We start from the raw sequence: 22,135 nt of genomic DNA on the forward strand, positions 1-22,135 counted from the left end.
ATGAGAACATGTTTCTGTCAAATTCCAATAGGATTAAATAACCACAGAAGCATTTAATTAAGAAGCTTTATTATGTTCTCTTTTTAAAGGGAATGATTGATGTGTGTGAGAAAGTACATGTAGATTCCATCTACCGTTAGTGGGTTTTCATTGTAAACAAAGACATGACATTGACAGACTGCGGAGCCCTAAAAGAGCCCAAAAGGCTCTGGAAAGGTGCCCTGAACCACTTCAGAGGCTGCAGGCCTGTAACTTCTTGTCAGCCAGCTTGAGAGACACCCAGGTGTTGAGCATTGAGGCTCGCAGTTTGCACCACACCAGGTGATCGGTCAACCCGAAGATCTGCGCGGCAAACTGAGCAGCGGCCTCGGGGGAGAGGATTGTGGAGCAGCCGAGACCTGCAGAGGGTGGGGGTGGGGGAGACAGAGGAAGGCTCAGTTGCTATGACAAATTAACTCCCATCAGAGAGGTGGACGAGACGACTCACCATTTTGATGACTTGCAACTTTATTTTATTTATTTTTTTAAATGACTTGAGACTCGACTTGGACTTGACTTGAGGAGCATGATGAATCGGATGACTTGCGTGTATTCATGAGTTTGAATGTTAACTGTTAAAATAATATAAATTTAATGTTGACACATTTCTGTCCAACTATCAAGTATGCTATGCAGAGGCAGCAGCACAAACTGGAAATCATGATTGGACGACTCAAAAAGCTTGATTGTATGGATGACTGGCTGTCAGTCAAACTCCTTCGCTATGGCAACACGTAACATCAAAGACCTGAGGATCCTCATTAGTCGGACCAGACCACCACGATGGTTCAGTCTGTGCCACGAGTAATCACTTTTAGATTAATAAATAAAATAAAAAAAATAAAAAAAATAACTGCTGAATGCCAGACCTGCTCATCAAACATTTCAGACAGCCAGACTACAACCTGATTGGATACTACAGGTACGAGTGCTTTATCTTGGGTGTAAAAAAATATATATAAATAAATTTAAAAAAAATAAAAATAAAAAAAAATAAACATAAAAAAATAAAAAGTGTCTGTGACTTGGCCCCCCCCCAAAAAAATAAATAACTAGAGACTTGGACCAAATGACTTGAGACTTACTTTGGACTTCAGCAAAGATGACTTGGTCACAACACTGACTCAGATGTGGACCATCAATTTGAAATGTAGGAGGTAGAGCCCGACCGATAATTTGGGGATTTAAAAATCCGATATTCCGATATACCGGCAGATATATATATTAAAAATAAAATAAAATCCAGAAACGCGTAACAAAACATAAAACAGATTTCCCTAACATTAGTTATTTGTAGTTCTTTGTGTCCTCACTAAAATAATATGATAATGCAGTTTAAAAACAAACTTTGAGAGGAACATCAAAATATATTAAAGTTCTGATAAATAAAATGTATAAAAATACAAACTTTAGACATGAAACTTAAAGTCCTTTGAACAAAAACACAATAACAAAAATCAAAAGTGTTGCCAACAGTAGATCGCCCTCTGGTTGACAAATTATGGAACGCCAACAATCCTAAAATGGTTGAAGGGTGTTTCGGCCTATTTCATTTAATTTTTTAAATATTCATTTATCGACCATTATAAAATCGTGATAGCGATTGTTTGGCAAATGCCTAATATCAGCCAATAATATATCGGTCGGGCTGTAGTAGGAAGTGTTAGGTTTACCGCTTGGCATACGCAGGGATGACCAGACGTCTTGTGCCCCCCAGTCTGGAGTGAGAGGGGGGCAGTTGATGACAGGATACGCCGTGTTCCCAGACATCACCGGGCCGAGGCCGTTACTTCTGCCGGCTACAGCCACAAACACCGTGGGTACGCCGTCACCTGAGGAAGAGCATACCGATATTGTGGCACGATAGATAAGCCAAAAATCATACTCCCCCCTCACTTCTTTCAAAAAAGGAAAAAAATTTTAATTAAAAATGAATACACACCTTCATATTCTGCTTTGATGCGGAGCGTCTCATCCGGACCCTTGTGTGCCGAGGTGACTCTCAGGATGCAGGGAATCCCGTAGGAGGTGCAGGCCTTCCGGATTTTTTCACAGTGAGCCATGTCCGAGACGGAGCCCATCAAAACCACCACCCTGCCGCTGGCCTGGTGCTCCAGCAGCAGCTGGGGACACAACACACGACACAGCTCTGGTTAGCTCCACGCAAGTCCCCTTTATATAGGACTACGCAACATTAGCCGAGCACTGGCCCCGTGACAATCACTGGATCATGATAAATGCTTAAACTGTCGGTTATGTAGCAAATATCGAGCTAACTGAGCCCAACATTAGCCTTCATAAGCTACTGGTGGAACCAGAACCAAAAAAAAAAAAAAAAAAGACAGTTGCATGAATGTGCCATTTCTTCTTTTAAAACTAAAGTCAATTTAATGAATCTTTTAAACCGTACAGTCACTTTAATGGATGTTTGAAGAAACTGTCTTGAATGCAAAGTCTATCCATCCACACAGTCAAAAGTTTGGGGTCACTTAGAAATTTTCATTCCACTTCATTATAAACAGAATACTAGCTGAAATGAGTGGGTGGCTGATCTTTAATGCAATATCTACATTGCCCATTACCAGCAACCATTCATCCAATGTTCCAAAAGGCACATTCTGTTTACTAATCCAATATCATTTTAAAAGGCTAACTGAGAAAACATTGGAGAACCCTTTTGCAATTATGTAAGCACATAATGTAATCTGAAAACTGCTACCCTGGTTAAAAAAAGCAATGCAACTGATCTCAGCTGGTATTCTGTCTGTAGTGTGGAACCCCAAACTTTTGACCGGTAGAGAGGAAATTTAAAACACACACACACACACACACACACACACACACACACACACACACACACACACACACACACACACACACACACACACACACACACACACACACACACACACACACACACCACACACACCACACCCCCCCCCCCCACACACACACACACCCCTATATTATATATATATTATATATATATATACACATATATACACATATATACACATACATATATATACACACACACATATATACATATATATACACACACACATATATACATATACATATATATACACACATATATACATATATATACACACACATATATACACACACACATATATACATATATATACATATACATATATATTTATATATTATATACACATATATACATATATATTTATATACATATATATTTATATACATATATACATATATATTTATATACATATATATTTATATACATATATATTTATATACATACATACATACATACATACATACATACATACATACATACATACATACATACATACATAATAACATGTTGATTCAAAGCAAACAAAGGCCTGTCTTGATAAAGACCAGATTGGGACATCAGGTTCAGTGTACCTTGACCCTTTCAGAGACCCACTCAAAGTTTCTCTTCACCATCTGCATTGCCTCAGGGGTAACTTCTTTAAGGTCTCGGTACACCTAGACAGTGGGGAAAACAAGTTATTTCAGCTTTTATCATACATTTCTTAAAAAATAAAATAAAAAAAAGGGAGTCAAAAATGACACAGCAAGACCAAAGACAAGTCCCCGACCTGTTTGTCCTTCTGCTGGCTGCGATCTCCCGCTGGCCACAGCCTCCACGAATCGTTGTCAATCACGTCGGCGAGGACAATCTCTTGAGTCTTCACATTCACGCCAAATTCGATCTATAAGCAAGAGAGACAATCCTAAAAATTGTGAAGCAGCTACAAAGAGTTCACTAAAGAAAAGAAAAAAAAAAAAAAAGTGTTCCCACTCGGATATGAGATTAACCAGCAGAGGGGGGCATTGCACTGCATACCTTCATATCCACCAGCGTGCAGTTCTGAGTGGCCCAGGACTTCTCCAGAATCTCAAAGATGGCCACGGTGCTGCGATTCATGATGTCCACCTCGCACTGACCGATAGTGAGCCCAGCCAGAGAGAATTTGGCCTCCAGCAGCTGCTCCTCTGACCACTGGGGGTCGTTGTTGGCATCGTCCTATATCAGAAAGCAACCGATTACATAAAAGACTTTTTGAGTCAAGTTACAAAAGACTTGACAACAGATCGGAGGCAGTCGAGGCGAGGGCTCAGACTCACTTTAAAGAACATCTCCATCTTCAGGGGGGAGAAGCGGAAGCCTTCCTTGACTCCCGGATTCCTCTTGAGGAACGATCCAGTCGCCACTCGGCGACATACCCACTCAATGGGAATCATCTCACAGTGGGCTGCGATGAACGCGGTGTCAGAGTGCTGCTTCACATAGGCCGTCTTAATGCCTGGGAGAAAGGGTTGATGTTAGAAATTACACTATTACAGAGCACCCCCCCACCCCCCCTCCCCAGGGCTCCATGAGCCAAACCTCTTGATTCTGTCGAGAGCTGTGAACAATGGAACGTCTAAAAACTCAAAATTATAATTTTACCCTTCAGTGTAGAGCTGGGCGATATGGAGAAAAATCAAATATCCCTTTATTTTTGACCAAATACCTCGATAGATATTGTGGCGATATTTTAGGGTTGACAATTGGCGTGTTCACAAAATATGCACACAATGACATTTTTGATAAATAATCATCAGTTCTGTTGATATGAGTTAGTGGTAAAGGCAAATAATGGAACAGCTAGAACAGTCTGGTGTGTTCAGAAAATGACATCACTCCACTGTAATTTAAAACCAGGAAAAGACAACAATTGTGTCATCACGATATCCAAAATTTAAGACGATATCTAGCCTCATATAGCGATATAATATCGATATATTGCCCAGCCCTACTTCTGTGTTCAATTTGATTGCAGATGTTTAACCACACCAGTACTTCAAAGATCCTAAAATGAAGGTTGAGTGAGGGGGGGTGGGGGGGGGGGGATGTGGTGAATTATACATGAAAAAGTCACAAGACAGCCATTACCACACTTATGAGTGGCATGTTGGTTGAGTTAGCCAATTCCTTTTTAATTAACGCAAGCTGGGGAGTCATTTTCTGAATCTGGGCTTTAACACGTCAATGTTAAAAGCATGACTCCGTCAATTGTGGACGTGCATTGGATCACTTCAAAAGCATCCGTTATTGGAGGGATTATGTACACGTAAAAAAAAAAAAAGTTAAAAATATAAAAAAGGATAAATGAAAATTTGAAATTGTTACCAAAATTGTCATGAAGGTGAAAAAGATGATACATGATCACATTTTCAGTAGAGCGCAAAACAATTGGTCAGTTAACAGAAAGTTTACTGCCAACTACTCTACTAATAAACAAAAAAATCTTTTATTTATTTATTTTAAAATTAAATATTCTGGTTACAGCTTCAAAAATGTGATCCTCTCTTTGGGGTTTTGACTGTTTGTCAGACAAAACAAGCACGTTCAATATGACAACTTGAGCTTTTTATTTTCTGATATAAAATGGAGTTAGCTACCAAAACAGGTAACAGGAGAGATAGGTGGGCTGGTCTTTCCTCCTGGTACAGTCACCTAACTTGACTGCTTATCTCACTCACTAGGAGTCAAACTGCTGAGGACTCTTGGAGCCCACACAAATATATTGTGTGAGGGAATCCATTACGGTGTATAATATATAATATAATTACTCTCATTGTCCAATATTTATTACTCATTGAATATGATCATCACTATTGGGTAATATTCAACTAATGTCCAATAACCCACACGGCATTTCACACTTATGTATTTATTTATTTAATTTATATATATATATATTTTCTTTTTTTTTCTCAGAACTGTGCACCTTACCCCCCCTTTTTTTTTTGCACGACTTATTTTATTCCATGTGGTTATACTTATTTCACGTACATGTTGGCACTGGAAAAGTTGCTTTTAATCTCATGTGTATAGTGACAATAAAAGGCATTCTATTCTAAAACTAAATACCATACAGTTATTATAGTCCTCTGGCTTAAACACATTCATCTACAACAACCAAACCCAATTCTGAGCATGTGGGAAAGTTGACTCTGGGGGAGTAACGTTATGACACAACTGCTCCAACATAACCTGACTGACAGAGTGAATGGATCAACTATATCTAACTACAATAACTTTACTAAGTCCTCACCAGATTCCTGGAGCAGTTTGAACACGCAGCTTGTCGTTTTGTTGGCGATGGCTGCCTTGCCCTCCATCTGGTCTTTCCTCACGGCATTCCCAGCCGTGATCTGGTCTTTGGACTGGACCAGAACCAGTCCGGGCTCGTCCACGAGCTCAAAAATCTGCTTCGTCTTCCCCTCATTTAGCTTCTGGCCGAGCTTCAACTCTGAAAACACGCACATATACAAAAAAAGGGAAAGATTGAAATTAAACGCTGCAGGTGCAACACGCGCTTTGATTACGCATTCGTTGTTGTACTGTACCTGGTGTGGAGGCCATGGTGGCGTTCTTTACCGACCGACAGTCCTGAAACCCAAAAACCGAACGTTAAAAAGTTGCACGATGAACAAGGGGGCGAGGACGTGCGGGATGGAGAAGAGGGAAGTGGACTCTGTCTTACATGCTCTGATAACCAATCACATCCTTCAGCTCATTCAGCCAGCCACTCACGGCAGCGCATTGTTCACCACGTGAGGGGAAGACGCTCCGAGCCCATCTCCAAATATTTGTGAGAAGTTTGTGAGGGGAGTTTATCCACTGAACTAAACTGCATCCAATTTTCTCTTGACGAGACGATTGATTTATCAAAATGTAATCAAGAGCAAACAATTGGCCGCTCGACCGTATCGATTAATCAGATTTCGATAAGTTGTTGTCCTCGTAAAAAATACCACGTGTTTCGCCAGTTCAATAAGTTTGATAAGAAATGCTTTCTGATTATGTCATATCAGTTATAGTGGCCTGTTGCGTTTGTTAAAGCTGCGCTCAGTGATGCTTTTTATGTCGCAGCTTTGTTTTTCCGACTCGTGATTTCGAGGCCACTTGTACAATGTCAGCTGAGTTTATGTTGTCTTAACGAGCCACGTTGTAGTGACCGCCTGCAGCCATATCAACGCTCTCTGCACGTGCTCGGTCAATACTTTCGGAGCGCGTATAGGTAAGCACGAGCACGATTGCCCAGGCAACCACCGGGCACGAGACCGTCAACCGGGGTTAACCGAGGACAGAGACCCACGGCGGCTGGATGGAGTTTGAGGCGTCCGGTATCGGGGAGGAGTGCGGTGTTTTCGGGTGTGTGGCCGCCGGAGAGTGGCCCACACAGCTGGAGGTGGCTCAGGTCTTAACTCTGGGACTTACGGCGTTACAACACCGGTAAGTTACTCTTGTAACGTGAGTGGTTTTTATCACAAATAACGGATAAAAACTAGGTTGACGTTAGCTGGTCAGAAAGTGTCCAAGACCAAACTGTTCAACAAAACCCTCTTTCCAAAAAGTTGTCATTTTGGGCTTAAACAGTTTAGCTTATGCTTCTCAAACTGAAGAGGAGGAAACATTGAAATGTAACCCAACAAGTCACACTTGGGCACTACAGGGGGGAAAAACGAGTAGAAAACAACGCTGAAGTTCCACTAGTCTCCTAGATAGCTAACTCTGCAAGCCTGGCCGGCCAAAGTGTTCAAATGTAGCTAACGTTAAACATCAGAGTAAACACTATACACGCAGCCACGACCTATGGCTGCAATCCCGACTAACTTTACGTGGACAAGCATGACTGACAGAGGGGCACCGAGGAAAGCGTGAACGAATTGAAGAAATTAAGTGTCACCATAAACTAAACACTGACTAACCGATTCACTCTCAAATATTACAATATGTAGCTAGAGGTGCAAATAACGGGCTATATTTTCATTGTCGATTAATCTGCTGCTGAATTAATAAGTGTCTACTAAATGTCAAAAAGTAGGAACAACACATTTTCCCAGGGCCCAATATCATATTAATATAATCGATTTGCCTGTTTATTTTTGACCCGTGGTCCAAAACCTATTGATGAGTAGTAATTGATTAATTTTCTGTCATTAAACTAATCGATTAATCGACTCGCAGCTTTTAAAGATGACACAAAGACTCCTAAAAGGCAGAAATAAGATGTAGCCTATATAATCTGAGTTTACAACATTTCTTCCAGCACAGCAGCATCGTGTCTTTTCTGGACTTCTAAAGCCTGTTAAAGAATAATTTCTCAATTTACTTTGGTTGCATAATTGTTTGTACGGTTTATGACATGAGATTAGTAGGCAGTACCTCTTTCTCTGGGGATGGATTGGATGAGGCTATTGAACAGACTGAATTGATCTTCATTATCGGGATGTTATCCTGCTCTTCTTTACACTGGACCTCCACGTTATCAGAGCCGGTGTTCAGTTTTTTTACAGGCGTCTGGAGTGTAGGGTCTGAAAAAGGGAACAAAGGCAGATTTAAAATCTGATTATTATTCTTACCCAAATGCAGTTATTTTGGAGACCCTATGCTACTATAACATTTTACATCTTTATGGGTGAGAAAAGTCTCTTTTTTTTCTCGTGGTCTGACAGTGAACATCATCATGAGTTGTGCCTCTTGTTAGCACTTACAACCGTACCTTTATCCATTATTTAATTGTGAGGCTCATGGGACTGAGTCAGAAATTACAGCCTTTTTTGTGGACATCATGTGAGTGACATAGCAAGTGATTACAGAGGGAGGCACATTTCAAACCTGGATCCACAGCTTTCCTCTTCATTCTTCTGCTTGCTGAATACATATCCTCTCTCTTTACATGTGTTTCAGAGGAGCCTGCAAACAACAATCACAGTTACAAGACAACAGGCCATTCTTTTAAAAGCGTAAAAAAGTGTTTATATTCTCGCTTTTGGAAAAGGTTCCCATGTAGCCTATTTCAAAGATAGTTCGCCTAAATTACAAACCATTAAAAACAGATTTTTAAATAGCTATCTTTGAGATTTCTACTCCTCTCCCAGTGCATGCACTTTAATAATTATAAGATCATCTCTATAAGAACCAGTCCACAGCGAGGTCTGTGAACAAAATATTCCTTGGCAATTTGGTTGAACAGACTCTTTTAAAAATGTCAATCATTGGTTGAAGTTTGGGAGATCATAATTTTAAAGTGATATTAGCAACATTTGAATTTTGTACATGTGAGTCATAGGCATAAGAGATGGTATGAATCTCTGCCTCTGTAGGTTTCATGAATGGATTTTGGTAATGGTAGTAGAAAGCTACGTGTGAATTGTTTTCTTCAAACACTACCCATGAATAAATAATGATACTGGGCTCACTCATTAATCTGTGCTGTTGATCCATGCAAAGCTCCTGGACTGCATGCAGCCTCGGATCTTCGTTTTTTGGTGCAACATCGAGGCAAATAGATGAGACAGAATCCGAACTACAAGTTCGGTCCTCAATTGCTCCCGCCACTGCGGCCGCCGTGTTCATCTTTGTCAAATAGACATCGACGTGATCGTTCTCCTCGCAGCCCTCCAACATGTTAAGTCTGCCTGAATCTGCTTGGTGGTCTGCAGCTCCCCCGTCATGCGGCGAGCCGTTGGTCGTGCGATTCATAATGGCATCCACCTCATCGTAGAACCTCATAAGGCGCCTCGGGTCGGCTTCATCGCTCTTTCCTCTTTGAAGCGAACGGTACAGGTACTTGAGGTTTTTGTACTTGGTGTGGCACTGCTTCCAGTCACGTTCAATGCCTTGCTGCATTAACCTGTTGGAGATCTGGACGAAGATGTCTCTCTTTCTAGTCGAGCTCTCCAACTGCCTGCACACGCGCTCATCGGACCAGACTCGAATCAGCGCTCGCACCTCCTGGTCGCTCCAGTTTCGGCCTGTGTCCGACACCATGACCACGTGAAACTGGTCGGAGCTGGATGGATCTGTGAGTGTTAAATGGGCATCTGGAATGAATAGAAAACAGATCAGAGAAAGAAAATATTACATATAATGTAAGTGCACTGGTTATTCATGTGGCGTACCTGCTCCTCTCCATTTTGCCTCCATGTCTCCGTCCATATCGTAATCATCGCTGTTATCATCTGAAAATTAAAGAAAAAAATAGAAGTAGAGAAATGTATTGTTCTTTTAGCCTTTGAATACAAAACTACTGCAGACTGAATACATACCATCATCAATTTCAATGACAACCTCACTTTCTGAGGCTGGTGTCTGTAGCCTCCCTGCCCCCATTTCTTCATCATACAGCCTCTTCTGCATCTCCACGGTCCCGTTGTCCAGTCCGCGGTCCAGCAGAATGGCTTCCACCTCATCGAAGAACTTCATGTACTTTCCCGGGCCTCCTGCGCCGCTGCCTCCGACAGTGTGAGCACTTTTCGCAGTCTTGTAGTCGTATTTCAAGTTCTTGTATTTAGTTCGACATTGTTTCCAGTTGCGTATCACCCCAAAGTTTCTTTGCATCTGACGGGCCATCTCTTGGAAGATGGATTTGTTGCGCAGTGTGCACTTCAAGCGCTCTCGAACGCGCCGGTCAGCCCAGACGCACAACAGGGCTCTCACCTCGTCGTCAGTCCAGTGGCGGCCCCCCTCCTCAGCCACACTCGCAGTGTAAGGAAGAGCCCGATGGATTAGACCCTTGATGCCTGTACACACATTCACATGCTGTTGTTAACTTCGGCTCAGTTTTGATTTAGAAAATAAGTCGGAGCTTGTAAGAAAAAGGGTTTATTTTAATCTGACCTTAGACTGTGTTTAAAATGTTTAGATCAGGCAAAAGTACTGCTAAAAAAAAAAAAAAGGTTTGTACTTCAGTTTGAAGCTAAAACTAGTTTGACTGACATGCTTGTTTATCTCCTGATCTGTCAGTTGATTAAATACAAAAAAAAATGTGTTGAGCGTTGCCATACGTCATGATCATCAGCGCTACCCCCTTGGGGTTGAACCTACATTTACCTTCCTGCTTTGGGATAGTGTCTGAGGAAGGGTAGCTCCCTCTTTTGCCAACATCTTCCACCTCTTCCTCCCAGCTCTCCCCTGGCCTTCCATCCACTGCTGGGCTGTAGTTTGCAGAAGTGCCTGCTGCTGCTGCTGCTACTGCTGCTGTTGTGTCTGGCTTCCTGCTCTGGAGTCCCAGGCTCCTGCACTTGGCCTGACACTCCCACCAGCTGCGCACAACACTGAGCCTCCTCAGACGCTCTGAGATCAACTCAAATGTGCTTCTGCTCTCAGCTACGTGCTGAGCTCCCACCTCGTCCCACACTGACATGAGAGCCAGCACCTCTGCCTCCCCCCACTGCCTCTCCACCGAGCCTTTTTCCTCTGCCACCTCCCTATCACCTCCTCTTTGTCTCTCTGCTCCTCTCTCCATGTTTGAGCTGACCTGGAAACGCTTTCTTTTCCCCAATCCGTCTGTCTCTGCTGCCCGGTTCCCTAGGCAACCAGGCGGCTAAGCCTGAAAGCAACGCCTCCATGCTGAAAAGCAGCCTCACCACTGGCTTAAGCTGTGTGCCGAGGGGGAGGGGCCAACTGTAATCCGAGAAGCAGCTTGGTATACAGGCTGAAACTGCAGCAAGGCGACTCTCCGTATATGGCAGCTCCACAGCAGAGAAGCAGACGTTTTGTGGCTCTTTTTTCTTTTTTTTTTCAGCTTCTCCTTCCGGTTTCATTTTGCTTGAAACAAACCAGTTTGGTTTGCCTCGAGGCTCATACTCAGCTCTGACTATTGAACAAGTTTATTCATGTTTAATCCTGCAGGAAAAAGACTGAAAGACCATTCAATATTACACTCACTTCCCACTGATATATTTTGCTCTGTTGGATTTTACATGTGATTGCTTGTGTCTACTCAGGGGTCAGGAAAGTGCTGGGATTGTCACAAGTAATGGAGCCAGTCCACCCACGTACACAGCCCACAAGGTAACATTAGAGAAGAAGCCCCTTGTACTTTCAGACTGAAGCAGAGGTTAACTCACACTATACAAATACGGGTAACACTTTTGCTCCTTTTCATTAAAGCTGCACCATAAATAAAATGTATGTACACACCAAAACACAATTGCATTGACCGGTTGATAATTGCTGTGCTGGTTTGTTCTAAAGCTTCATCACACTGATTGTGACCTAGTTTCTCACTCTACAACATGATGCATATTATATTTACTTTTATTATTTGTGCAGATTGTGTAACTGACAACATCTCTCACTGATTCCTCTTGCTGTTTTATTATTATTATTTTTTTTTTAGGGAATGGGATTAGTGAGCAGTGCTTTCCCACCTGATGCTCTTCTGAAGCTGCGCTATGGTAACCTCGGTATTTGTCACACACGCTATTCAACTACTGGGATCTCAGAGCTGCAGAACTGCCAGCCCTTTGTGGTGGATACACTGCATGGCAAGATTGCCGTAGCACACAATGGAGAGCTGATTAATGCGCATGCCCTGCGGAAAAAAGTGAGGATGGCCTCTTAACTTACAGAACCTGGTGCATATCAGTGGCCCTTCCTGCCTACTCTGTTGGATTTTGTCTGCACAAATAAAAACCTGCAATGCAATATATGCTACTTATGATGAACCAGGCTTCTATATACAGTGTGCATAACATCTATTTAATCTGTCAGTGTTATGCTTGTGTAGGTGTCATAACTTTCTTCTTTTATAACGAATAAATGCTTGCAAGAAATAAACTTTATATATATATTTATTTATTTATTTATTTATTTATTTATTTATTCTGAATGAGTCATTGTAAATGTGCTGTGCAGGTAATGCGCCATGGTGTGGGCCTCTCCACCAGCTCAGACAGCGAGCTCATCACCCAACTGCTGGCATTGACTCCACCTATGGAGGAGCAGGACGCACCAGACTGGGTTGCCAGGTCAGTGTTGTGACCTGATGCTGCATAAATATATTAAAAAAAAACCTTTTTAAATACCTGTTGTTTTGTATTGTAGGATTAAAAATCTGATGACTGAGACCCCTACATCGTACTCCCTGTTGGTGATGTTCAAAGATGTTATCTATGCGGTGCGTGACCCATACGGAAATCGACCTCTCTGCATCGGACGGGTCGTTCCTGTCTCTAAACTGCACAGTTCAGGTATTCTCAGCATGTTTGTTTTACATGTGACCGTCAAGTCGGACACTAAACTTTTTAAAAGACCCTAATATCTACTGATAAACACGCCAGGCGTGTCAGAGGCTGGTGGGTGATTAACGTCATTCTTTGTCCCTTTTTGGTGAGGTGCCGAAGAGGAGGACACTGAGGGGTGGGTTGTGTCGTCCGAGTCCTGCAGCTTCCAGTCCATCGGTGCCAAGTCAGTTTTCACCGCAAATGTAACGTCTTCTGCATTATGTTGGAAGTGTTGTGGGTAATGACCATTTTCATGTCCTTCCCGGTCCTCAGGTATTACAGAGAGGTCTTACCAGGAGAGATAGTCCAGATATCCAACCACGGGGTCAAGTCTCTAAGTGTTGTCCCTCGCCCTGAAGGAGACCTCCCTGCCTTCTGCATATTTGAATATGTGTACTTTGCCAGACCGGACTCTATTTTTGAAGGTTTGAATATTTTTTATGGACCATCCTTTAAAGTGCTCATATTATGCTCATTTTCAAGTTCATAATTGTATTTAGAGGTTGTACCAGAATGGGTTTATGTGGTTTAATTTTCAAAAAACACCACGTTTTGTTTTACTGCACATTGCTGCAGCTCCTCTTTTCACCCTGTGTGTTGAGCTCTCTGTTTTAGCTACAGAGTGAAGCATCTAACTTCTGTTCCATCTTTGTTGGGAATCGCACATGCTCAGTAGCTAGGTAAGGACTACTAGCCAGTCAGAAGCAGAGTATGAGGGCGTGCCACGCTAGCAGCTAGGCGAGCATTATAACGTGTGTTACAAAGTGACCACGTTTGTCTCTGAAGTAAAGGCTGGACTACAATAGAGCTGTTTGGAGCTGTTTGTGAACAGTGTTTTCTGTTGGAGATGGTAAGTCCCTTTGGGGGGGACTTTGGGCTTTTTCACTTTGTAAACCTGTCAATTGCACAAAAAAAGATACATAACACAATAAAGGAAAGGGGGGAAAAAGCCAAAAAGCATAATATGAGCACTTTAAATACCACTCTGATTTTAACTGTTTGTCTTTGTTGTTAAATTATTAAATTCCGTTTTATCTAAGTTCAATTATTACATGTTCAGTATTTTATATCGCTGTGCTGCAGGTCAGATGGTCTACACCGTCAGGCAGCGCTGTGGTCGGCAGTTAGCCATCGAGGCTCCAACAGACGCAGACGTGGTCAGCACTGTGCCAGAGTCTGCGACTCCTGCTGCACTGGGCTACGCTCAGCAGGTCTGTCTCCAAGCTGTCTGCTCGAATTCTGTAAAAGAAATGGATGGACGTCTGTCCTCACAAGCTTCCCTCCTCTTGTTCTCCTCACAGTCTGGGCTGCCATATATAGAGGTTCTGTGTAAGAACCGCTACGTCGGGAGAACATTTATTCAACCAAATACCCGGCTGAGACAGCTAGGAGTTGCCAAGAAATTTGGGGCTCTGACAGACAACTTTGCTGGGAAACGAGTGGTGCTGGTAGATGACTCCATCGTCCGAGGCAACACCATCTCCCCCATTATAAAACTGCTGAAGGACGCCGGTGCAACGGAGGTTTGTTGCGGTAACACTTTACTTGAAGGTATCTACATAAGAGTGACATGACACCGTCATGAACCCTAACTTGTCATGACAAAAAAACGAATGACACTTACCTGACACTTAAAAGAAGCGTTATGTCATAAACGTTCATGACTTGTTTATGTTTTAATTTATACTGTTTATTGATCCCCAGTGGGGAAATTACAATTTACACTATGTTTGTTAGAAATCAATACACACAGACATGCTTAGGACCTATTCATGCACAAATGGAGAGATGTCAGAGTGAGTGACCTGCCAGTGCTGGACCAGCGCCCTGAGTGGTTTGTGGGGGTGGGGGGGGTACGGTGCCTTGCGCAAGAGCCCCTGGCAGTGCCCAGGAGGTGAACTGGCATCTCTTCAGCTACCAATCCACACGCTGTACTTTGGTCCGTACTCTCCGGTTCCCAACCCAAGTCCCTACGGACTGATCGACTGCCACCCAATGACACGTTCATGACAGTGTCGTGTCACTCTTATGTAGATACCTTCAAGTAAAGTATAACCGATGTTACATACTCCTGTTTATGTGGTGACATGACACAATGTTTTAACAGTGGTCCATAACCTGAGGACGTGGACCCCAAAAAGGGTCCCAAGATAATTTTGAGGGGTCCCAATAACTTTTTTTTATATATATATATAATCGTGCATATGGCTAATATAACTTAACTGCTTCCATAGCATTTTATTGTAAACGCTCCACCTCGCCTGCAATACTCCACTGTCAGAAGAAATTAATATTTTTATGAAATATAATGCTTATTAACTGTCAGTGAAAACAATATATATTTTTTTTCTTTCCTGAAAACAGAACAGAAAAACTAGTTTTAAGTGGTTGAGATTATATGGTCCCCCCGCCACGAATGGTACACCAGATGTACAAATATAAATGATATGCAAAATATTACAGATTGACCGATTATCGCGCGACACTTGAATATCAGATGCTGATCAGAATGATGGTCAAAAGGGGAAACTTTAAAACCCAAACGACCAGTTTGTAACAGAGTAAAATTCTGTTTGGTTTTTTCCTCCTCGACAGGTCCACATCAGGGTGGCCTCTCCACCCATCAGACACCCTTGCTACATGGGCATTAATATTCCCACCAAGGAGGAGCTCATCGCCAACAAGCCAGAGTTTCAGGACATTGCTGGATACATTGGTAAGAGCAAATATAGTAGTACATATCACTGACAACGATCAAAATAGATGTACCGTTTAAAATGGTAGCATCTTAGTTTCTGAATCAAAATTCATATATTGGAACAAAGTGATGAAGTTAATGTGTCATCCTTTCTCTTGATCTTTGCTGCTGTATTGTGACTTCAGTTGGATTGGTGCATCTCAGTTAAAGTGCTCATATTATGCTTTTCGGCCCGTTATAGGTTTACAAAGTGAAAAAGCCCAAAGTCCACCCCAAAAGGGACTTACCAGAGCCTGTCTATGGAGAGCCTGTTCACTCCCTATTAAGCCCCATTGTACCAACCCGGAATTTTCCCGAGAGTGGAAGTTCTCCCCTTATTGGACATTCTCTGGGACTTACCATCTCCAACAAGAAACACTGTTCACAAACAGCTCCAAACAGCTCTATTGTAGTCCAGCCTTTACTTCAGAGACAAACGTGCGTCACTTTGTAACACACGTTATAATGCTCGCCTAGCTGCTAGCATGGCACGCCCTCATACTCTGCTTCTGACTGGCTAGTAGTCCTTACCTAGGTACTGAGCATGTGCGACTCCCAACAAAGATGGAACAGAAGTGAGATGCCTCACTCTGTAGCTAAAACAGAGAGCTCAACACACAGGGTGAAAAGAGGAGCTGCAGCAATGTGCAGTACAACAAAAATACGGTGTCTTTTGAAAATAAAACCATGTAAACCTATCCTGGTACACACTCTATATAAAATTATGAACCTGAAAATAAGCACTTAACACTTGAACTGTTTTGTAGGTGCCGCCAGTGTTCAGTATCTGACTGTGGAGGGCCTGGTATCAGCCGTTCAGGAGGGAATCTCCTCCCTCCAGCAGAAGGACAAGATCAGCTCCAATAACAAGTCCAGCAAGCGAGTGGGCCACTGCACTGCCTGTCTGACTGGGAAGTACCCAGTGGAGCTGGAGTGGTAACGCCATGACTGACCAGAGTTAGAGCAGCAGCACTGTGGGTTTACTGCAAGCGCCTGCATGTGAATGTAATGTTCTCTGTAGACTAGAAAACAGGCTGGGCATTTGTATACTGCTATCTGGGACACTAAATACACGCAGTAGTTTCACATTTCAAGCCTTAACAAGACAGGAGTGTCAAATAGAATGTACTATGTCAGAAAAGCGCACAAGGCCCGTGACCAAAATGTTAAATTGTCTTTATTTTCCTTGTCACGTTTACTTTTCTACCTTTTACCTTAAATGAAACATTATGCTCTTTTGTTTTGGGTCTGACTGTTGCATATTTTGTTTTTCTAACTTTAAATCTTGCATGAAATATAATGGAAAAGAAATGATAAACATTAACTATAATAAACAATATCTACAATGACAAGTAATTGGTCTTTTTTTCAGAAACTGCATTTTGACATTGGCAATTTTATTTCAATAATAAACAGATAACAAGAAATAACCATGAGGCTGTATTAACTGAGGTAATGATGTACCACAGCACAATCGAAAAAGTTAAGATTAGACAAATAGATGGTTTGACAGTACTCCTAAAAATTAAATAAAAAAAAAAATTTAAAAACATCCAAACAGGAACACACACTTGGATAGAAAACAAATGGATACATAATGACCACTAAAAATGTAACGTGCAGCAGTTCAATGATACAATTTACTGAGCTCACATTACCAAATGCTTTCAGTTGGTTATCATGGAATTTTTTTCACCAATAGTTGTATCCGAAGCTTTCAGAAATACTTTCATACTGACATTTGTTACACGACAAAATAGTTTTCCTTCTTCTGCGGGCAGGCTGGTGTAATCCCTGTTCACCATTTTCTGCACATGTCGGGTAAGAAAAGAGTGATTATGAAAACGCATGAATGCTCAGAGGCCAGAAAACAAACACTGTATGTAGTAATCACCTGGGGGAGAAGCCATGGGCCATTCTGCTCTCGAGTGAACTTCCTGTTGAATGAATCAAATAGAGTAAAGGAATTGGTGATGAAAGGACTTAAACAAATTAAGCAGTTTTGTTTAACAGCAGACGGGACATAAATAAAGGCTCCAGGAGCACAATACCGTGTTTTATAGAGGCTCACCCATGCCAGAAAAATCCGCTGCAGACACGTGGCGGTGCCGCCTCATCCAGGTTTCCTGATGCGTGTCTGCTGAGCGCCTCTGGGGGCTGAATCTCGGAGACGTGCTGGGTTTAGTGGAGCTATAGGAGAGGCCGTAATGAGGCTGCTCGTACTCTGACTGAGAGAGACGGCGCCTCAGCATCTCTTTCCCGTGGCGATAGGACCCCGGGGAGGATGGGCAGTACTCGTCCCTAAGGCGTTTGGACTGGGGGTGGCTGCCCCAGTCCAACTCCCTGTGGCGTTTCCTCAGGAGGGAGCGGTGGGGCGACAAGGCGAGAGCCGCCAGAGCTGAGGAAGAGGGGCTTCTGCCGGCCTCGGAGCTTTGGGCGCAGAGGCGACAGGGAAGCCTGTTGAAGACGGATGATTTGTTCTGGCAGACAAACTTGTGGTAGAGCTTGAGGAAGTCCTCGTCAAGCTTCTTCGGGGAGTAAGAGATGCGGATGGATGGCAGGGAGGAGTCGAAAGAAAGGTGCCGCCGGAGCCTGTCGCGGCCTCTCGTTCCCGGGGCCACCTGAGGTGAACGCAGCTGTGGGTGGAGGGAGTGATGGGAGTCTTGAGGATGAAGCATCCTCTGTGGCACAGTTGGCTTTTGTGGAGGGGTGGACATTAACCTGGGCTTCGTAGGCTCTCTGGAAAAGCTTTCCACAGAATGCGCTTTGGGGCTTCTGGAAAAGGCTTGAGGCGATCTACCGAGGCTGGTCGTCACCCTGGCTTGGGAGGGGCTTTGCCTGACCGGGGAGCCGTAGACGTCTGGTCTCTCTCTCGCAGCGGTGGCTTCCGATGCACACGGGGAACCGCCAACAGTCTGCAGCGAGTGTGCAGTGAAAGAAAGCCTTTTGGACCCGAGAGACGGGTCCAAGTATGCTCTTGCTGCAGGATAGCAAGGCCGGGAAGGACTGAACTTGTAAATGGAGGGCTGTTCTCCTAGCCGGGACACTTCGCACACGGTGAAGGTCTCGTTCAGCGAGCTCTCGTTTGGCACGAAGGTGTCGTTCAGCGAGCTCTCGTTTGGCACGAAGAACTCTGTGGGACCAGAGAGGTCCATGGCGAGAATAGGCTTGTGCTGCTCTCTTCTCACCCTCCCAGGAGACTGCTGCTGTACTTGCCAATCCTGCATATTTGTTACATTCTGCAATGGAGACTGAGGGGCAGTTTGGGTCCCCACGAACTGTCTTTTCGTGGGGCTGTTGGTGTTCTCTTTGAGCGGCGTCTGGCTGGTCATGTTTTTTTGGTTTCTGTTGGTGTGTCTCAGCGCGACAACGAAGGTTTTGCTGAGACTGCTTCGGTTCGACTGCTGTCGCCACCTGCGGTACCTCCGCAGCACCGAGCTGGCTGCCTCAGAGACGTGCTGCCGATGCCAGGCCCTCCCTATTCGACTGATCATGCTGGGGTAGAGCTCCACCAAAGAGCTGCCCTGACTTCTCAGACTCATCTCCAGATCATCGTCTTGCTCCTCAGGCTGGACCTCCATCTCAGAAATGGTTCTCTGACTCTCATCCATGGAGCTCGCAGTCAGGTGAGTCGTGTCATTGCTCCCCAGCCCTGGAGGACGCAAAAAAAGTGGAGAAGATACGTCACCTAAAATTATTCTGCAATAGCTTGTCCTGCCATGTTGTGTTTAAAAAAAAAAGTTTGCCTATTGCTTTCTTGTTCTTACAATCATCCTGCACAGACAATTGGGTAGTGGATACACAAGTCTTCTCCGCTTCGCCATCTTGATGCGTGAAGTCCAACTGTTGAAAATAAACCAAAATGAATTTAAGATATAATTCAGACATTCAAGACAGAACTGTTGAAACAAACAGTACATCTACCTCAGAGTCTCTTGTAATGTCCTGGGCTGTGGTGGGAGAAATAAAGTAATCAGATTAATAAATATACAAATGTATACATGTCTGTAAATTGCTCTTCTTGTTTAAGGTTATGGATACTTACCTCCTATTGACTCCTCTCTCAAATCTGTCAGGCTCTGAGGAGATGAAGTGTTTGATTATAATAGCTGTACATATATTTAGTATCTGAATTCATTGAGGACCAGCAGTCTGATGGCAGTCGAGTAAACTGCTTCCTGATCAGATCATTGTATTTTGTGGCATAAATGGCTGCAGAGTATAATCATAGTGACCCAAACCTTTGAATCCAGCTTGTTCAGCTCTATCTTTGACAGGTTCATGTAGTGTTCAAGAGCTTCATCATGCAAGGAGTCAAGACAGAAAAGAGACAATAAGACCAGGCCACATAACAACTACTGATGCAGAGATGAAAACCAATCACTGACTGGTTAGTTCAATAAAAACGGCTGCGATGCCCCCCCCCCCTTACACACACACACACACAGAATGTCTAACAGCATTATAAATATATTGCACCAAACAAATATTGCAGACAGATTACAATTCCTCAAAGCCCTAACCAAAATACCACCACATATACAGTGCTAAGCATAAGTGAATACACCCATGCTAAAGTTGACTAAAAAGAGGAATAAAAAATAAAAGTTAAACTTTTGGAAATTGATCATAATTTAAAAAAAATTAGGAAAAATTCGACCTTTAAAAGATACCAATTTTCTTTGTGAATGAATAATGTATCATAAATAAATAAATACATACAGGGGGCATAAGTAAGTACACCCCTATGTTAAATTCCCATAGAGGCAGGCAGATTTTGATTTTTAAAGGCCAGTTATTTCATGGATCCAGGATACTATGCATCCTGATAAAGTTCCCTTGGAATTAAAATAGCCCCCCCCCCCCACATCATCACATACCCTTCACCATACCTAGAGATTGGCATGGGGTACTTTCCATAAAATCATCTCTCAATGCAAATCAAACCAGCTATTAGGCTAACTGAAATAAAACCATGCCAATCTCTAGGTATGGTGAAGGGTATGTGATGATGTGGGGGGACTATTTTAATTCCAAAGGCCAAGGGAACTTTATCAGGATGCATAGTGACATGAGATTTCAGCTGGTCATCAATCTCTGTCCCGAAGTATCTGTCAGTGTTGACTCTTTGGATGGGTTCATTTGGTGTTCATAAAAAAGGTGAGTGGAGATTGAAGCTCGACACTGATCGGTATAACGTACAGAGTATACAGCATGGGAAACTAAACACAGCCCTGTTTGCTTAACGTTATGTTACAGCCAGCAGCAGTGACGTTACGCTCGCTGTCAGCCTAACCTGTCAACACGCTTCGTTTTATTTTCTCTAACGGTACACTATACATCCACATGACTGTACTAGCTAGCTACGTTGTCTGTTAGTCGCTGTAAGAGCACTATCTCTTGCATTAGCTAGCTAAACCACGGGCAGAACCAATGTTACAAAAACTTTGTAGTCAACTTACTCTGGGTTCTTGTGCTGTCGAGGTCCACCTCAACCCCCCCATCTTGGTATTGAAGCTTTGAATACTGTTAAAAAGCGAATGCAGAAGTAACGTTAAGCAAACACGGGTTTTCCCATCCTCATAATGTATATTTGAAGTTAATTTAAGCTAACTATTAGCTATGCTCCGTCACTTCATGCTAACGGTAACGTCGCCACCGCCCGATAGCTTATCAACACACCTTGTCTATGATTCGTTCCAGTGAATTTCTGTAGTTACGGCTATTTTCAACCAGTCTTGTCTGCAATAAGTCGTCCATATTGCATAATAAAGTCCGTTTTCTTGATGTTGACAGGTGAAGTTAGCAGACTACTTGATCGGAAACAAAAGGCGGTTTTAGGTTTAAAATTCTTTCTCCACAAAATAGAGAAAGACAATTGGACAGGCCGTGGTGCATTCACTGCTGCTAGGAAATCATGCTTCTTCTTCTTCTTCTTCTTCTTCTTCTTCTTCTTCTTCTTCTTCTTCTTCTTCTTCTTCGGCGACTTGCAACCAGTCGGAGCATTATCGCCACCTACTGTATCCATTTGACATATTCCTTACATTCTTGTTAGTCCAGTTTGTTGCAGATAATTGAATATAAGTTGTAACACCATCTTTCCAGAGTTATTTGCTAAGCTTGTTTTAATATCCATATATGCTGAATTCCTTCACATTCCAGTCCATCCTTTAAAGGGATACGCCACTGTTTGTTGAAATAGGGCTTATCACGGTCTCCCCTCGCTGTAGATAGGTGGGCCAACGCATTTTTTGTGCGTGCATTGTTTTGGTCCGGTGCAACACC

General features: G+C 42.9%; 3 protein-coding genes across 7 annotated transcripts; 1 reads left to right on the forward strand and 2 right to left on the reverse strand.

The window, feature by feature from the left end:
• Positions 1-52: 52 nt before the first annotated feature.
• paics (phosphoribosylaminoimidazole carboxylase, phosphoribosylaminoimidazole succinocarboxamide synthetase) lies at positions 53-11,428 on the reverse strand. Of its 3 annotated transcripts, none has more exons than XM_039811031.1 (15): positions 10,937-11,428; positions 10,153-10,626; positions 10,006-10,065; positions 9,304-9,927; positions 8,720-8,797; positions 8,267-8,415; positions 6,445-6,487; positions 6,150-6,347; positions 4,174-4,352; positions 3,893-4,072; positions 3,645-3,758; positions 3,448-3,531; positions 1,982-2,162; positions 1,713-1,871; positions 53-398 (listed from the first exon to the last, which is right to left on the reverse strand). In XM_039811031.1, exons 1-15 carry the CDS (start codon positions 11,349-11,351, stop codon positions 232-234), a joined length of 3,105 nt encoding a protein of 1,034 aa, XP_039666965.1. In that variant the 5' UTR covers positions 11,352-11,428; the 3' UTR covers positions 53-231. The 3 variants fall into 3 exon arrangements, with proteins under 3 accessions (XP_039666965.1, XP_039666964.1, XP_039666967.1); XM_039811030.1 differs by having other exon boundaries at positions 10,931-11,428; XM_039811033.1 differs by lacking the exons at positions 8,267-8,415; positions 8,720-8,797; positions 9,304-9,927; ... (1 more) ...; positions 10,153-10,626; positions 10,937-11,428 and adding an exon at positions 6,582-6,600.
• ppat (phosphoribosyl pyrophosphate amidotransferase) lies at positions 6,711-17,202 on the forward strand. 2 transcript variants are annotated; one of them, XM_039811037.1, is made up of 11 exons: positions 6,711-7,333; positions 11,833-11,899; positions 12,228-12,434; positions 12,746-12,858; positions 12,935-13,080; positions 13,234-13,297; positions 13,387-13,538; positions 14,197-14,324; positions 14,415-14,636; positions 15,709-15,829; positions 16,618-17,202. In XM_039811037.1, the coding sequence occupies exons 1-11, from the start codon at positions 7,206-7,208 to the stop codon at positions 16,788-16,790; spliced, it is 1,521 nt and encodes a 506-aa protein (XP_039666971.1). In that variant the 5' UTR covers positions 6,711-7,205; the 3' UTR covers positions 16,791-17,202. The 2 variants fall into 2 exon arrangements, with proteins under 2 accessions (XP_039666971.1, XP_039666970.1); XM_039811036.1 differs by having other exon boundaries at positions 6,714-7,333; positions 13,225-13,297.
• Positions 17,203-17,226: 24 nt separating this feature from the next.
• Positions 17,227-21,790, reverse strand: si:dkeyp-117h8.4 (uncharacterized protein LOC572032 homolog). 2 transcript variants are annotated; one of them, XM_039811034.1, is made up of 9 exons: positions 21,533-21,790; positions 21,313-21,376; positions 20,092-20,147; positions 19,896-19,929; positions 19,775-19,800; positions 19,618-19,693; positions 17,922-19,502; positions 17,745-17,787; positions 17,227-17,658 (listed from the first exon to the last, which is right to left on the reverse strand). In XM_039811034.1, exons 1-9 carry the CDS (start codon positions 21,608-21,610, stop codon positions 17,649-17,651), a joined length of 1,968 nt encoding a protein of 655 aa, XP_039666968.1. In that variant the 5' UTR covers positions 21,611-21,790; the 3' UTR covers positions 17,227-17,648. The 2 variants fall into 2 exon arrangements, with proteins under 2 accessions (XP_039666968.1, XP_039666969.1); XM_039811035.1 differs by lacking the exon at positions 21,313-21,376.
• Between the last annotated feature and the right edge of the window lie 345 nt (positions 21,791-22,135).

The sequence above is a fragment of the Perca fluviatilis genome, chromosome 9, assembly GCF_010015445.1.
Source record: "Perca fluviatilis chromosome 9, GENO_Pfluv_1.0, whole genome shotgun sequence".
NCBI classification, from domain to species: domain Eukaryota; kingdom Metazoa; phylum Chordata; class Actinopteri; order Perciformes; family Percidae; genus Perca; species Perca fluviatilis.